At 51.1% G+C, this 16,800-nt stretch overlaps 2 protein-coding genes across 2 annotated transcripts in view; both read left to right on the top strand.

The window, feature by feature from the left end:
* Positions 1-12,839, top strand: part of LOC122366463 — a 65,617-nt gene extending 52,778 nt beyond the window's left edge. The window contains exons 5-8 of the mRNA XM_043338757.1: positions 8,809-8,925; positions 11,173-11,305; positions 11,552-11,791; positions 12,728-12,839. Coding sequence (XP_043194692.1) covers positions 8,809-8,925; positions 11,173-11,305; positions 11,552-11,791; positions 12,728-12,839 — 602 coding nt within the window. The remainder of the gene's footprint in view (positions 1-8,808; positions 8,926-11,172; positions 11,306-11,551; positions 11,792-12,727) is intronic.
* A 406-nt stretch (positions 12,840-13,245) lies between these two features.
* LOC122366462 (ubiquitin carboxyl-terminal hydrolase 16-like) overlaps positions 13,246-16,800 on the top strand; it is a gene marked incomplete at its 3' end in the record, with an annotated part of 29,692 nt that continues 26,137 nt past the window's right edge. The window contains exons 1-2 of the mRNA XM_043338756.1: positions 13,246-14,694; positions 14,738-15,659. Coding sequence (XP_043194691.1) covers positions 13,246-14,694; positions 14,738-15,659 — 2,371 coding nt within the window. The remainder of the gene's footprint in view (positions 14,695-14,737; positions 15,660-16,800) is intronic.

The raw sequence follows: 16,800 nt of genomic DNA, 5'->3' as shown, positions 1-16,800 counted from the left end.
TTGATGTCACTCGCCAGTCACTGCACTATACGTTTGAGGACTATACTTCTTTGTATCAGGAGAATATTGATATGGTGGCAGTTTGAGTCTGTTCATGTAACGTGCATGTAGCCTGTAGGTAACATGCATAGGTATGTTCATACGTGGATCATGTTAAGTGTTATGTACTTGGTGAACTGTATGTATGTACCTACCTCGTGCCTATTTTCACCGTAATGCCCACGTTTCTGTGGTTGGTGAAAATAAATGAAATAATAATAATAATAATAAACACTTTTATTTGTGCTGAAGAAAAAAAAGGAAATGGACCATGTGATTGAACACATGCCGATGACCCACTGTCAAATTTTTTTAGTCCGATGTCTTTGAAAATGGCTAAGCTGGCCGCTTTTACTTTTTGCGGTAGTCAATATTGACAATATTAACCCTCGCATGTGTGCGGCGTTTTCCAGCTTCTAATATAAGTAAGGGGAGGGGGGTCGGTTGGACCCCCCTGCCGTTCGGCCCCTGATCGAGCTAGAGCTTCGCGGAAAAAAAAACGAGGGTGTTGCCCGTGACGAGAGAAAGCCGATGATCTCCAATTTTAAGGCCCTAGGTCATTAGGTGACCTTCCAGGGCCCGTATTCAGGTCGACGGCGTAACTTAAGTTTTACTTAAGTTCCGCAAATACGTAAGTAGTTTTTGGATTCAGGTTGACAGCCTAAGTACCATTTTGGCGTAAGTACATACTTAAGTAAAAATTGTTCAATTCCAGACAACTTACGTAAATCTTGCATTTTGGTATTCAGGTCGAACGGCGCACGTAAGTGAGGCGTAAATTTGGCATTCATGTCAAATCTACTTAAGATTGGCGTAAGTATGCCCATATGTTTATCATTGTGAAGTTACGTGTGCTCCGGAGGACACGTAAGTCATTTTTTGAATAGAATGGGAGCTTGAATCACGCATTTATGAAACGCTTCAGATGAGTACTTTAACCCACGAGCCGCTGGGGGGGGGGGGGCATAAAGTTGCCCCCCCCCCTTTACGTTTTGTGGAATATCTCCGAAACCTGATGAGCTACGAACGTGAAACTTGGCATAGCTTCAAATGAATACCTAGGCAATGTCTGAAGAAAGTTTGGTGGTTGTGGCATCTAAGATGACGTCACAGTGACGTCATAAAGTTCTGTCGTTTTCCGATATGGACCGTTTCTGATGACGCTGAGCATGAAACTCAACTGTAAATGAACTAGACAGCACCTGCTGTCATCCTAAAACATCTAAGTACACTTCCATCTAGTTCCTAACCGATAATCGGCCCTTTATATTCGGTCCCATATACCTGATGTATCGTGAGGAAACTGAGAGTCGCAAATCTATAATTTGACTTATGACGTCACTGTGACGTCATTTCAAATGGGATCGACACCAAATTTGGACACAACCTCGGCTAGGTATTCAGGAAGATGCGTGCAAAGTTTCGTTTCTCTATCTCTTCGCGTTGCGACGATATCGCCGCGGAAGTAAAGGGGGGGCAACTATATGCCCCCCCCCCCCCAGCGGCCGGCGGGTGGCGCGGAGGCCCAGCGGCCGCCGGGTTAACCCTCGCATGTGTAGGGGGGGGGGTCGGATGGACCCCCCCATGGTTTTTCGCGAATAACTCGCGTAAAAAGCGGCCGATCGCGACGAAATTTTCAGTACCCTCACATTGATCAATTTTACACCTACCCTAAAAATTTCATGACCCTGACCCAAATGACCTTTGACCTGTGACCTCTTTTCCGAGACCATGTTTGGCCGGAATCGCGATTCTGCGTATATCGGCTCGCATTAGCCGCGCGTTTGCAAGCTTTTCGTGGTTTCAAACGTTCAAACATGTGATTTGATGTTGCTTCCATGCATTAGGGTGGGTGTCAAGGTCACCTGAAGGTCAGGTCAGGTCATTGACCTTTGGTGACCTCGGGTGACCTCGGTTCACTTTTTCGAGCTGTACATGTTTCTAGGCTAGTTTTTGGAGCTGAATTCGAATTTAGCAACCATTTGAACATTTACGAAGTAGTTTTGGTGCCTTCGTAACATGTAACGAAGCTGTCAGAGGTGGTTGACACGTACTACGAATACCCGTCACGACGCCTACTGGTTGACCTGACCTGACCTGACTGTGATCAAAACTAACACGATATTCGTGATCAGCACCCCGAAAAACCCCTTAGCAGCCACATTTTACGACTTTCTAACAGGTCCCGATTTTCCCGACTTTGGGTCATTGACCTGACCTGGAAGGTCAACCAATGACCTAGGACCTTAAAATTGGGTATCATCGGCTTTCTCTCGTCACGGGCAACACGCTCGTTTTTTCCGCGAAGCTCTAGCTCGATCAGGGGCCAAACGGCAAGGGGGGGTCCAACCGACCCCCCCCCCTACACATTAGAAGCTGGCAAACGCCGCACACATGCGAGGGTTAAAGTTGAATTTTGAGGTCACAGGTCGGGTCAAGGTCAGGTCAAACACCTGAAATCGGGCTTTCAGTAGCATGGACTTCAGGACTTCGCAATGGGCGGCTCTCGTCATAAACTCTGTCAAAACGGTGCACAATCCATCATATAAGGCCTACAAGAGTGTCAGCTCCCTTAGTGTCGCTGAGCTTTATCTGACCATGTTGTTTGGTCACAGGGGGCGTGACGAAAGCCGTCAGCTCAAGTGGGGAGACGTCGTTTTGAAAACTGATGAGACAGGGTCCGAGTACCTAGAGTTTAACCCGGCAGGCGGTGGGCCTCCCGGCCACCTACCGCGCGGTGGGGGGGGGGGGGGCATTTTGTGCCCCCCCCCGTATCTCCGAAACTACTGGACGGATCCGGAAAATTCCAACAATGTTCGATAGCCCTGTCAAATTTGGCAGTAAAAACTAAATTTCATTGGCCTCGGGGTCACCGATGACGTCACAGGTCAGGTCAAAGATAAAATGTTTCACCGTTCACCGTGGCTTCTAGGGAAAGCGCTATAACACCGAGTAAAACGCATTTTGTCGAAAATCAGCGACAGGGCGTCAGTTGTCCAGTACATATGTTGCTATTAGAGGTCACTGGTCATACCAGGTCAGGTCACAGGTCAGGTCACCAAAGGTCACCAAGGGTCACCACATGAACCCAACTTTACTAAGGTTGTGCGATGCATGTTTTATGGCCAGTTTTTCATTTCCAACTCAATGGTGTTGGTTATAAGACCATCTGGTACGATTTAGGTCACTTTCTGGTGGAGGTCAGGTCAAGGTCAGGTAAAAAAGGTCAAATTTCAAAGTTGATATTTTTGCATAAAATGGGTATTGATACGATGCAGCTCGTCACGGGGAGTCTAATGATGGTCTTTGTTTTGCACTACGAGGTCTAGCCCTCGCCCGTATAGGGGGGTTGAACGGACCCCCCCATGGTTTTTCGCGAATAACTCGCGTAAAAAGCGGCCGATCGCGACGAAACTTTCAGTACCCTCGCGTTCATCAATTTCACACCTACCCTGAAAATTTCATGACCCTGCCCCAAATGACCTTTGACCTGTGACCTACTTTTCGAGACCATGTTTGGCCGGAATCGCGATTCGGCGTATGTCGGCTCGCATTAGCCGCGCGTTTGCAGTCTTTTCGTGGTTTCAAGCGTTCAAACATGTGATATGATGTTGCCCCAATGCATTAGGGTGGGTGTCAAGGTCACCTGAAGGTCAGGTCAGGTCATTGACCTTTGATGACCTCGGTCCACTTTTTCGAGTTTTACATGTTTCTAGGCCAGTTTTTGGAGCTGAATTCGAATTTAGCAACCATATGAACATTTACGAAGTAGTTTTGGCGCCTTCCTAACATGTTACGAGGCTGTCAGAGGCGGTTGCCACCTACTACGAATACCCTTACTGGTTGACCTGACCTGACCTGACCCGACCTGGCCTAAATACATGAAGACATCATCTGTGATCAAAACTAACATGATATTCGTGATCAGCACCCCGAAAAACCCCATAGCAGCCACACTTTACGACGTTCAAACAGGTCCCGATTTTCCCGCCTTTGGGGTCATTGACCTGACCTGCAAGGTCAACCAATGACCTAGGACCCCAAAATTGGGTATCATCGGCTTCCTCTCGTCACGGGCAGCACGCTCATTTTTTTCGCGAAGCTCTAGCTCGATCAGGGGCGAAACGGCAAGGGGGGGTCCAACGGACCCCCCCCCCCCTATACGTTCGCGGCTGGAAAAAAACACCAATACGGGCGAGGGCTAGAATTGCTAAAAATTGAGTTTGAAAATTTGACGTCATCAATTTTGACCAGTTTTTTGCTATAACTTGGCCAAAAAAAGAGGTACCGTAAACCGGGGTGAGTTGATATGGGGTGGTGAGTTGATATAAATTGCTCGAAAAATGTTAAAATGTGTGCTGCTCATCCATTTGTAAACCAATTTTCATTTTTATTTTTCTGTGAAGTGAAGCAACCAATAAGTGATGCATATAGCTGAGAAAGGCATGCATGTGGTGCAGTGCCTTCTTAACACATTACTTTTTTCAAAGTCCTTTTTTTCTTCTGATTTTGAAACTAAGGAAAAGTCCCCACCCTACAGCAAAGACGGTGGATATTCATGAAACAACATGCACTGGGAAAGAAACTACCATCAATTTACTGTTGATCCCAGGTAGTTTTGGGTTTCATCTATAACAACGCTCTTTTATAATTTTAAGAAAAGTGACAGGTGGTGAGTTGATATGCCATCAGGTGGTGAGTTGATATGCATGATAAAAGCTGATACCAGGCTGGTAGGCAGGCAAATTAGCATGAAATATGGGTCTGCAGGTAAGACAAAGTCAATTAGACCAACTCTTCTCCTTTTCTTTCCCCACATCATTCCATCAACCCCCCAAAAGCTTTAGTTTTTTTTTCTGAATGCTTGAGACGAGGCTTGTTAGTATCACTGATGTTAGTTGTCGGACTTTCGTCCCTGTCTTGAGTTGAGATGTTACTTTCACAACGTTTCACCCAGTAACTTCTCCGGCCGTAGTCAAACCCGCCTCGATAGTGGAGTGGTTACAACCGTGGACCATCACCGGGGAAACCCGAGTTCGATTCCCGCTGACTACAGGAGCTTTCGAACTGTTTGATGCGTACGGCGTTCCGCCACCAACATCCAGGTCCTTCTGAGGGTTCAAAGAACACCTGACGAGTGACGACGGCCGGAGAGTAACTGGCCGAAACGTTGTGAAACTAACATCTCAACTCAAGACGGGGACGAAGGTCCGACAGCTTACATCAGTAACCCCAAGGTTTTCTTCTGTGGACATACCTAACATGCAAAAGGCACAGCACAACTCCCTGTCAAGTCTCAAGATGGCTCCCTACAAGCTACAAAGGAACACTATAGAACACCTATATTACATACAGATTAAAAAACTGTTATAATTATTCGTAGTTTCGAAAATGACAGAACTGTCATTTCTGTATGGCTAACAGCGCGGGAATTCTGATCTCGTGAAACTGATAAGTTTTCCTGCTTGGCAGTTGCCAACCGAGAATGAGTGACAAAATGAAATGGAACAAACAATGTAAAGAAATTGACTGGTGTTTAGCCCTCGCCCGTATTCGTGTTTTGCCAGCGTTTAACGTATAGGGGGGGGGGGGGGGTCCGTTGGAATCCCATCGTCGTTTGGCCCCTGGTGGAGCTAGAGCTTCGCGGAAAAAATGAGCGTGTTGCCCGAGACGCGAGGAAGCCGATGATAACCAACTTTAAGGTCCTAGGTCATTGGTTAACCTTCCAGGCCAGGTCAATTACCCAGAAGTCGGGAAAATAGGGGGTTATTTGAAGTTCGTAAAGCGAGTTTATTATTTTTTGGCTGTTGCTGATCACGAATATCATGTTAGTTTTGATCACAGATGTCTTCGTACATTTAGGCCAGGTCAGATCAGGTCAGGTCAACCAGTAGGTGTCCTGCCGGCTATCCATAGGGAGTGTCAAGTGTCAGCTACCACTGACGGTGTCGTAACATGTTACGAAGGCACTAAAACTACTTCATAAATGATCAAATGCATGTTAAATTCGAAATCGGCCCGAAAAAAAATACCCTAGAAACATGTAAAACTCCAAAAAGTGAACCGAGGTCACCACAGGTCAATGACCTGACCTGACCTTCAGGTGACCTTCACAGTTGACACCCACAATACTGCGTGGGACCAACATCATTTACATGTTTGGACGTTACAATCACAAAAAGACTGGAAATGCGCGGATAATGTGAGCCGACTACGCCAAATCGCGATTCCGGCCAAGCATGGTCTCGAGAATCAGGTCACAAGTCAAAAACCATTTGAGTCAGGGTCATGAAGTCTTTAGAACATGTGTAAAATTGATAAACTCGAGAGGTACTGAAAGTTTCGTCGTGATCGGCCGCTTTTTGCGCGAGTTATGTGCGAAAAGCCGAGGTGGTCCGTTCGCCCGCCTATAAGTGCGAGGGTTAATTTTGGCTTTTGATGCCGAATTCTGTTTTATGTCGCTTATTTCACCTTATAGAATACAGTCCGAATTAGATTCGCTTCACTTCACTTCATTAATATTTTGTTGACTACCAGTCAACAAAAGCTCAGAAGTATATGTATTCTTTCATTTCAATCCATTATCTCTGTCAGAGGCATATCAACCTTGACCCGCAACTGACAATATGTTTTAATTACAAGAAAATACACTTGTAATTCCAAAATATTTTGCCAGTTTTGATACCGTTGGCTTGAGGACACGTGACTAGCCAAGTTCAGAATGTTCTAAGTAAAACTAAGTATCATAAAACGAAAAAATGATGCTGCTAAAATCAAGCCATTTTGATAGCGCTGTGTTGGACATGATTGCGTTTTCATGAATGTGAGGTCTGCTGCCAAACTACTACCATTTTTCTGATGGTTTCTTTTAGGATGTGTTCTCACATTCTTTTTTTAAACACTGGCATTTTATCAACTCACCTCTGAGCTTCTTTAGCCGAGAAATTTTGAAAAATCCAAAACCATATCAACTCACCACCCCCCAGGGGGTGAGTTGATATGAACTTTGGCGTTTTAAAAAAGGGGCTTAATATATACATTTTTTATTCATTTTTGCTGATTGCCTGCCCAAGGCATGTGCCATGAAACTGGCACAAAAAGAATTCCGAAAATGAATGTGACTTTTAAAGAAATCTAGAAAAACCTCAAAATCCATATCAACTCACCCCGGTTTACGGTATCGATCTCAAATTTGGTATGTAGATAGAAGGCGGTAAGGACTATCACATATCTTCTGGTTTTTCGAAAATCATTTTTTTTATTTTTCGGCTATTATATTCAAAAAAAATATTTTTTTTTTAATTTTTGGGGGTCAAAATCCAAAACATTCAAAAATCCGACATGGTAGTTTTGTAGCCTCCTAAATTCTACACCTTTATGTCTGAAACATTTTTCTGTATCTCTAAAGCTGTAGGCCTGACAGCTCTTCTCGCGAAACCCTTTTTTGGGTCGAAAATGGCAGAAATAACGTCACTCTGACGTCATGAGCGTCCAACCTATCATAGCCTTTGGATTTTTTTTTTTTTTTGGCACAATGTGCAATAGGTATTCACGGGAGGGTTCTGAAAGTTTGCTGACGATCGGCGCAGCGGTTCTCGAGATATATCGAAAAAAACTAAGGGGGGGGGGGCAAAAAATGCCCTTCCCACCGCCTGAAAGGTTAACGAGCGACTTACCAAGACCCGAGACGGAGGAAGTACTTCCGGTGCTCGGGCGTTCAACCCAAAAGTCTTCAAAAACGAAGAAGATTCCAGCAGATGTCCCATCGAGGCTTACAAGAAGTTTGCCGCACACCGCCCAAAGGAAATGCTGGATGACGATAGTCCATTTTTCTTGGCGGTAAAAAACTGCTAGTCCCCAGAGAAAGACACAACTTTCAAGGGTACAAGAAGGCTCCCATGGGGAAAAATAAGCTAGCTTCATTCCTCAAAGAAGCGTGTGAAAAAGCAGGCATCAGAGGAAAAAGAAGCAATCACTCGGCACGCAAAACGTACGTAAAAAGAGCTCTAGACACCGGATGGCCACAGGAATGTGTACGGCCCAGCTAACTGGGCACAAGTCTGTGGCGAGTCTAAAACGCTACGCTGTAGCAGACGTGCATGTTCAGAGGGCTCTGTGCACTAGCATCATGAATGGGTCAGAGTTTCCGGCCACAAAGAAAGACGAAGTCATCCTCGGAGGTCACCGTGGCACCCGGCGCTACCTTCGTTTTTAACATCAGCAACTGCCAAAACGTGAACGTTTCAGGAAAGTAGGCGGTTCTTGTACATATGTACATAACTGTCGTTCGTCGAGCAAAGTGAACGAACCGCGCATTACTTGGTAAACCACCAATTTAAAGACTCATAGATTAGTGCCCGACTGCATGCACTTGCGTCAGTGTCTTACCGAAATACAGTTTTGGATGTTTGATCAATGTCTTTGTTTCATCATTATTAAACGAAGTTTTTCTTTGCTTTGGCAGGTTTCTCTTTCTCAGGAAATGCTTCAAAAGTTCGCTAGTAAAATGTTTTGCCCATGGGCCGAAACCTTTGTCCAATTGCCTTTAACATTATGCGGTTTAATCCAAAAAGCTTTTACCGCGCTAATGCTAAAGGCATACTTCGGCATATGCTAAAGCAAAAGACCGCGTATGTCCCAGTGCGCATATGCAATTTATCAAAGTAGCCTTTTGTTACTTGTTTGCATAAAGCGCGTAAGCAGTGTCGACATCATTGTCCCTACCAGCTTCTAGGCGCACCCCCAGCTGACCGGCTGCGCTGTCCCCAGGCGAGCTGGCCATTTTGGCTCTGGCTCCGCTCACCACAGTTGCTCTGGCGACGCGCCTCGACCCGGAGTTCAGCAGCAACGTCGGCGACATCGTCATCATGGGCGGCAACTTCACAGGTGAGCAAATCGGCCGACAGGCGCGCACCATCGCACACTGCCGCTATCAGGGTTTGAATGTGGCCAAAATGAAGTAACTCGCTAGCCGATGAACACAATGGGGTTGGGAACTCGATTTTTTAAGAATGTATAGAAACCAGTATAACGCCTTTTGGGGCGACTAACGGAGCGAGCGAGAGGGTGGGCCTTGCACGTGCGAAATTGCGAGGGGTACCTCCAACTGACTTGTGCACGGCACCCTACTAACCGGTCTCTAGCGATGTGCCAAATTTGGGCACAATCGGCCCAGCCGTTCTCGAGATCTGGAAGCGGCACCCTGCACGTGCGCACGTGCAAAATGGGTCCCAACTCCCAACTGACTTGTGCACGGCACCCTACTAACCGGTCCCTAACTGTGTACCAAATTTGAGCGCAATCGGTCGAGCCGTTCTCGAGATCTGGAAACGACCCCTGCACGTGCGCACGTGCAGCAGCACCCCAACTCTGGCACATGGATATGCAGTGCCTAGTGGGTACCTACCTACATGCCAACTTTCAGCGCAATCGGTCAAGTAGTTACCAAGATATTGCAACAATTACAAAAGTGACACCTCTTCGTTTTGCACGTGGCACGTGCATAAGGGGTCACCCACACGCTTCGGGAATAGTCCAATACTTCGGTCCTTGGGGTCGGCCTTGATCGAGATCGTTGGTTGCGGACCCACGGACTGGGCCACTGCCCAGTAAGTGGTTCGTTGTTTGGAATTCTTTCATGTTTGCTTCATGTGGTTTGCATGAGACTTACGCCAACCTAATAACAGATATGTGGCCGAAAATATTGTGTTCATTTTTAATTAAATACTGAGTTAGAGTACTTCGTTTGTCATGTGACATCCGTGGCGGGTCGAAGACGAGATTTGGCGCTCACTTTCAACCTGGTTGTCTGATCTTGCAAGCCCCTTTTATCGACTATCTTGATCACTGCGCTGCTGTGCAAGGTATTTTCTTTCATGGGCCGGGAGAAAAGCATCGCTGGACGACAATTTCGTATTAAATGACTATGTTAATGATGTTCTCTTTTATATCATTTTTGAAGCACGCAAGCAAATCTCATGCTGTTTTGAATTTCAAGAACGTGACGTTTTGAGCTAGACACCTTAGATTATTCGGAACATGTCTCGATCACCCAACAGTACTTCAATACTGAGGAGTTCGATGCATGAAAACATTCGATAAAATGAATCTGACTTTCTGCCTGCACTGCTATTAGCGTTATGAGCGACGAAACACTTATCTCGCCAGAGGATGGACGCGCAACAATGGGTGGAAGCACACCTCGCTGTTGCAAGTGTGTATCTAACCCGTGTAGAACCTGCCGCTGCGTGAAACTGGGAAGACGGTGTGCCACCTGTCGATTCGGAGACAACTGTCCGAATTCAGTACCGAAGCTCACACAATTATGCGACATTGCTACAGAAATCGCTACTTTGAAGCAAAACAGTCGGGTTCTACCTCACATCCCAAAAGGAGCGCGTATCGCGGTAGCAGACGAGCTTGCTCACCTTATCAACGACGCTGTCGAACAGGGCACTGAGGAAGCGTGGCGCAGGCTCACGTGCTTTGGATACTCTACGCTCAGTATCAACAGAGAAGCGCGAACAGCAGAAAAGACCTCTTTGGCCACACAAGTGCGCCTAAACCTATCACAGAACAGTGACACCAACAAGGTCCGTCCTTCCAAACCATCCAAACGCTCACATGCACATCGCCCGGTGGGCGAGATGACAGCGATGTCACGACGCGTGGCCTCAAAACTGACGGACGGCGATACCCGGGGAGCGCTACGAGCTCTGACCTCAGATGACTCCTTCGCATCTCCAACAGAAGAAGTCATCAAAAGGATGCAAGAAAAGCACCCAGAACCGCCCACTGACCTGCGAAACGTTCCGCCACCTGACGACATCCACGTGCCGTTAGTGGCTTCCGAGGCCGACGTTTTGAAGGCGATCAACTCCTTTCCGCCGAGCTCCAGTGCAGGTTTGGATGGGATTCGCCCCGCCCACCTGCGCTCCCTCCTCACTAAACACACCGCCGAGGCTGGAGCTCGCCTACTCACAGCTCTGACAGCGCTCACGAACTTGGCGCTCAGCGGCCGTCTTCCGGAATGCGCAACACCAGCTTTCTTTGGCGCGTCGCTGATTGCTCTTCGAAAGAAGGACGGCGGCCTGCGTCCCATCGCTGTCGGCAGTGTGTATCGCCGAATCGCAGGCAAGGTCGCCGCCACGGCCGTCTCGGCGGCCATCGGAGCTCAGCTGCGACCAGTACAGCTTGGTGTGGCCACGAGGAACGGCTGCGAGGCGGCAGTACACGCCACCAGAGCATACATCGACGAATGCGAAGCGTCCGAAAACAGCAGAGTTATCGTGAAGCTGGACATTTCCAATGCCTTCAACACCGTGCGCAGAGATGCGATGCTGGAAGCTGTGAAAACTCGTGCGCCAGAGATATACCCGTTTGTATGGCAGGGCTACAACAACGCCGCGCCACTTTTCATCGGCGACAGTAAAATCCTTTCTCAGACAGGAGTCCAGCAAGGCGATCCGTTGAGCTCCCTGCTGTTCTCTCTGACAGTGGATTCTGCCACCAGGGCTCCAGACACAGAAATAAACACCTGGTACCTGGATGATGGAACGCTGGCTGGCCCACCATCTGACGTCATCTCCAGTATCAAACAAGTGAAGGCAGAAATGAGCGAAGTGGGGCTCGCCATAAACGCAGGCAAGTGTGAAGTCACCTTCCTGGGAGGCTTCACCGACGATACCAAGCTCAGCGCCCTGCACATGCTACAAAGTGTTCTTCCCGACATCCGGGAAGTCCCCGTGGATGAGTTAGAGCTTGCTTGGTGCGCCTGTACATGACGCTCAAACAAGACGTGCGCTTCTACAAGGCCAGCTCCTGGTAGAGAAGCTTATCAAGCGCCTTCAGGCTCTGGACGAGGCACATCAGGCGTTCTTCCTACTGAAGAACTACGTATCCCTTCCTCGCCTGTTGTACCTTCTTCGAAGCTCTCCAGCCTACCGCCACCCCGCCCTGCTCAACAGGATTGACGAAGCAGTTCGCCGTGGCATGGAAGTGATCACAAACGTCCAATTGCGTGACATTTCATGGCGACAAGCGACATTGCCAATCAGCCTCGGTGGGCTAGGCGTAAGGAGAGTAACAGACGTTGCCCTTCCTGCTCACCTCGCATCTCAAGTAGCATCCGCTGACACGATCGCATCCATTAACGGCTCCGCCGCTAATCGCGTCAGTGAGCTAACGAGGTGCTTGATCTCAGAGTGGGAGCGTCGCACAGGCTTGCCTCCACCGGAAGCGCACAGGCGGCGCTACCAAAGAGAATGGGATCGAGCTGAGACAGCAAGAATCAGTGAACGGCTGCTGGAAGACAGCAAAACCGATGTTGACCGAGCCCGACTCCGAGCTGCCGCACAACCACACTCTGGTGCCTGGCTGAACGCCTTCCCAGCCGCCAGCGTGGGCACGCTGCTCGACCCTGACACCCTGCGGACGGCCGTCGCCCTGCGGGTGGGAGCAGATATATGTGCTCCTCACCGCTGCCGCTGTGGAGCCGACATTGACGAGCGAGGCCTGCACTGCCTGTGCTGCCAGATGAGTGCTGGCCGGTTCCCACGCCATGCGGAACTCAACAGCGTCATCAAGCGTGGACTATCAACCGCTGGAATGACGTCTGTTCTCGAGCCGGCCGGCTTAGACCGCGGAGACGGACGTCGCCCTGACGGCATGACGACCTTCCCCTATGCAGAAGGGAAGTGCCTCGTCTGGGACGCTACCTGCGTCGACACGTTCAGCGCTTCGTCAGTCAAGGCATCCGCGGCCCGTGCGAGCTCAGCTGCAACCGTCGCCGAGAGGCGTAAGCGCCATCGCTATGCCGACATAAGTCGACGCTATCTGTTCCGCCCTGTCGCCGTAGAGACATCCGGAGCGCTCGGCCCGGACAGTTACTCCTTCTTGAAGGAGCTCGGCCGCCGTATTGTGAAGACCACAGGAGACCGACGGGACTTTGAACGCCTCATGCAGCGCGTGTCTGTGGCGGTGGTGCGCGGCAACGCCACAGCCGTTCGACTTGCGAGCGTCAATGTAAGGCCGAGTCACAGAACCAACATTGAGCCAAAATCACTTCCATGGCCACCCACAAACTCAACTGGCACCGAAGCAAAGCTCCCACCGCAGCTACCAACCACCACGTCTCCTACGACCAGACCAGCAGAACAGGAGATACTGGATCCATTGAACATGGGACTTCCCAACAATGGTATAAGCATGTGCCAGCACGTGGGCAAGAGCGTCAATCTGGCTGACATTAAGCGGCAGCTGAAGTCGAACCGGCGGATCGGCGCCTGCGACAAGAAGGTGCCGACCCCGTGCACGGCACCCGCGGATGGGGAGGAGCGGTCGGTGCCGTCGGGCGCGCAGCTGCCGCACGGCGTCTGGCTGTGCATGCAGTGCGGCCACCAGGGTTGCGCGAGGCACGCCACGCAGCACTTTAACACGCCGCGCTCCGACTCGCACACGCTGGCCGTCAATGCCGCCGCCGACTGGGGCGTCTGGTGTTTCACATGTAACGAGAAAGTGTCACTGAAGAGTAATAAGAAACTTCACGAAGCTGTGCAGTTTGTCAAGAAAAAGCAGGGAACTCTACGTCCCGGGGCCACGCCATCCAAGGAGGACACTCCGCCTCCCAAGTCTTCCAAGGGCGCCTCCGCTAAGGAGAAACAGGCTCAAGCGGATTGTGATAACGAATCACTTCCGAAGGTCAAGGGTCTGATCAACCTGGGCAACTCGTGTTACCTGAACTCGGTGCTGCAGTGTCTGAGCCAGTGCCACTACCTGACGCACTACCTAGACATCAGCAGCCGCCCAGGACGAAAGGTCACAGTCAGCGCTGACGGCGAGACCATGGAGCTGGTGCTGCCGGAGGGCGGGCCCATCACCGCCTCGCTGTGCGACTTTCTCAAGAAGATGCACATCACGGGCACCGACTCCACCGTCTCCCCCAGTCATCTGCTCAGAAAGATCGCCCTGAAGGTGCCCCAGTTTGTGGGCTGCGACCAGCAGGACGCACACGAGCTGCTGCGAGCGCTCATGGAGCAGGCGCGGCTTGAGGATCTCCGGCGGCACCAGAAGCAGATCCTGCTCGGTCTGGGGCTGCCGGCCAAGGCCGACCCCAAGGAAGTACCCGACGACATGAAGGCGCGTGCCAAGGCGCTGGGCCACCAGGTATCGCATACGACCATCGACTCCATCTTCAGCGGCCAGCTGGTCAGCCTGGTGGTGTGTCAGGCCTGCATGGCCTGCACACACCGCATGGAGCCCTTCCTCGACCTCTCGCTGCCCGCCGCCGAAGATATCATCTTCAGCCTGCTGTCGGAGCTCGACCCGCCGCCGGCCTCGGTCAGTGGGGATTCGACGGAAGACGAGCTGAACGAACCGCCGGCCTCAGTCAGTCCGGACCCGCCGGCTGACGAGCCGCCCGCCTCGGTCAGCCCCGACCCGCCGGCTGACGAGCCGCCTGCCTCGGTCAGCCCCGACCCGCCGGCCGACCTGGCCGCGGAGGAGCTCTCGGAGCGGCTCAGCGCGCTGATTGTGGACAGCGCCGGCGCCGCGGCCGCTGCGGACTCGTGTGGGGACGAGCCGGGCCCGCTGACGGTGAACGGCCGGCCGTCGTCACCGGTGGAGGCGGACGCGGCGCCGGCCGGGCTGGTGCCACTGGTCGGGGAGAGTGCTGACAAAGCCCCCGAACGGTGCGCCGGAGACGGCGGGAGCGGACCAGGTGGGGGAGAAGCAGAGCTCTGTGCCGGCGGAGAACTGCGGAGAGGCTGTGGAGGCGCGTGAGAACAGTCTGGGCGCTCCGAACGGTCACTGCGGAAGGGCAGCCGAGGAGGCCCCGCGGGAGGGCCAGTCGCCGTCACCCGGTGAGGTGCCGGGCGGTGTGCCGACGGAGGCAGTGGCGAACGGCCAGAGCTCAACGGCAGGGGTGGCGGACGGCGGCGAACTCCAGTCTGCGCCGAACGGCGGGACCTGCGCGCCAACCGAGTCTGCCCCGGCCGAAGGGACGGGGACCCCCTCACCGGCGGCCGATCCCTCGGACGGCCCGCCGCCGCCGCTGAGCCGCTGTGAGTGGCTCAGTCGAGCGCTGACCACCCTGGCGCCGCGCTACCAGGCGGCCGCTGGCGAGTGCAGCCTGCTCACCTGCCTTAACCAGTACACGGCGCCCGAGCTGCTCACCGGCAACAACAAGCTCGGTTGCGACAACTGCACCGAGCTGCGCAACAAACGGCTCACGGCGGCTGAAAAAGCAGCTGAGAAGAAACTCGGCACAGTATACAGCAACGCCAGCAAGCAGCTGCTCATCTACAGTCCGCCGCCGGTGCTGACCATCCACCTGAAGCGGTTCGAGGTGTGCAGCTTCAGCCTGCGGAAGGTGAACCGGCACGTGCAGTTCGGCGAGCGGCTCGATCTGGCCCCCTTCTGTTCCTCCATCAGCCAGGACCTGCCTCAGATGCGGGCCGGCCAGCGGCGGGTGCTCTACTCGCTGTTTGGTGTCGTTGAGCACAGCGGTCGACTGACCAGCGGCCACTACACAGCCTACGTGCGCGTGCGCCGCCGTCACGACCAGCTCACCGTCACCCCTGCGCGACTCACCACACTCGTCACCGACGCGTTCGCCGTGGCGTGTGAGCGGGCGAGGCAGCGCGCCGAGCAGACCCGACCGGAGACCACGGACGGACCGTCCCCGGTCGCGAGTTACCTAAGTGTGGAACTACCCAGCGCCGAGCCGGCCGGATGACGTCACACCACGGCCAGTGCCGGCGCGACGGCAGACTGGCGGAGATTGGCATGGTCTTAACTTGGCGAAGAGGCATCGGACGCCAAACTTCTGCTGCAGCTATAAATCACATTTCATGTGTTTCTTCCATGTGAATGAGCTATTAAGTCCTTCAAATACCTAATGTGTAGGTGAGCGTACCTGCATTTAGCAGTGTGTGCTATGCTATGTGGATTGAAAACTGGGGGCACATCCGACACACTGCGCAATGGATTCCGATATTGCTTGGCTGATTCTGGCTTTGTGTCTTCGCACGAACCATTGAAAGGCAGGACGTCATTTTTAAAGGTTGTCAGGTGCACTCAAACGTTTTAATAAGCAACTGCTGATTGAATTTCTGGCGAGGGGTGGTGGAACGTTCTGTTCACAAATGAGTATCTACCTACCTAGTGCCTACCTGCATTGGCAAATAACTTGGTCGCGGTCAATTAGGCATGATTCACGAAGTCCCTTATCTTTTATTAGACTTATTAAGCCCAATGTGCAACATCTGCTTCTTTTCGTGTTGTATCGGGTAGCAAATGAGAAAATCTGCCTCTTCTCCACAGCCCTCAATTCAAGAAACCGTCCTTTTCCTTATCACATCAAGGCCTGGCTACACTATGCGTTTTCTGCGTGCGTTTTTGCAGGTTTGCGTGTTTTGCGTAATATCGTTCTAGGAAAAAAGTTATAAACAATATAATTTTTACTTTGGTTATATACAAAAGCTAATATAACTCTTATGTAACTAAAATTTAAGGTGAAAAACATCACAAAAACGTAATATCGTTCCCTTTTCTAGAACGATATCACGCAAAACACGCAAACACGCAAAAAACGCACGAAGAAAACGCATAGTGTAGCCAGGCCTTCATTCTATAACATAATTTTCAAACATGAGTATCCTCCCCACAAAAAAACTGAAGCAGTTTCCTTCGGCTCCAATGCGCCGCTCGCCCAGGGAGACGGAAGTGTTATATTCTCGGCGGTCCAGTCTGCATTCTGCAGCA

The sequence above is a fragment of the Amphibalanus amphitrite genome, unplaced genomic scaffold (genome assembly GCF_019059575.1).
Source record: "Amphibalanus amphitrite isolate SeventyFive unplaced genomic scaffold, NRLGWU_Aamphi_draft 000808F_arrow, whole genome shotgun sequence".
In the NCBI taxonomy this organism is placed as follows: domain Eukaryota; kingdom Metazoa; phylum Arthropoda; class Thecostraca; order Balanomorpha; family Balanidae; genus Amphibalanus; species Amphibalanus amphitrite.
The sequence above is the reverse complement of the archived record's forward strand: the minus strand, read 5'-3'. Positions and strand labels throughout refer to the sequence as shown.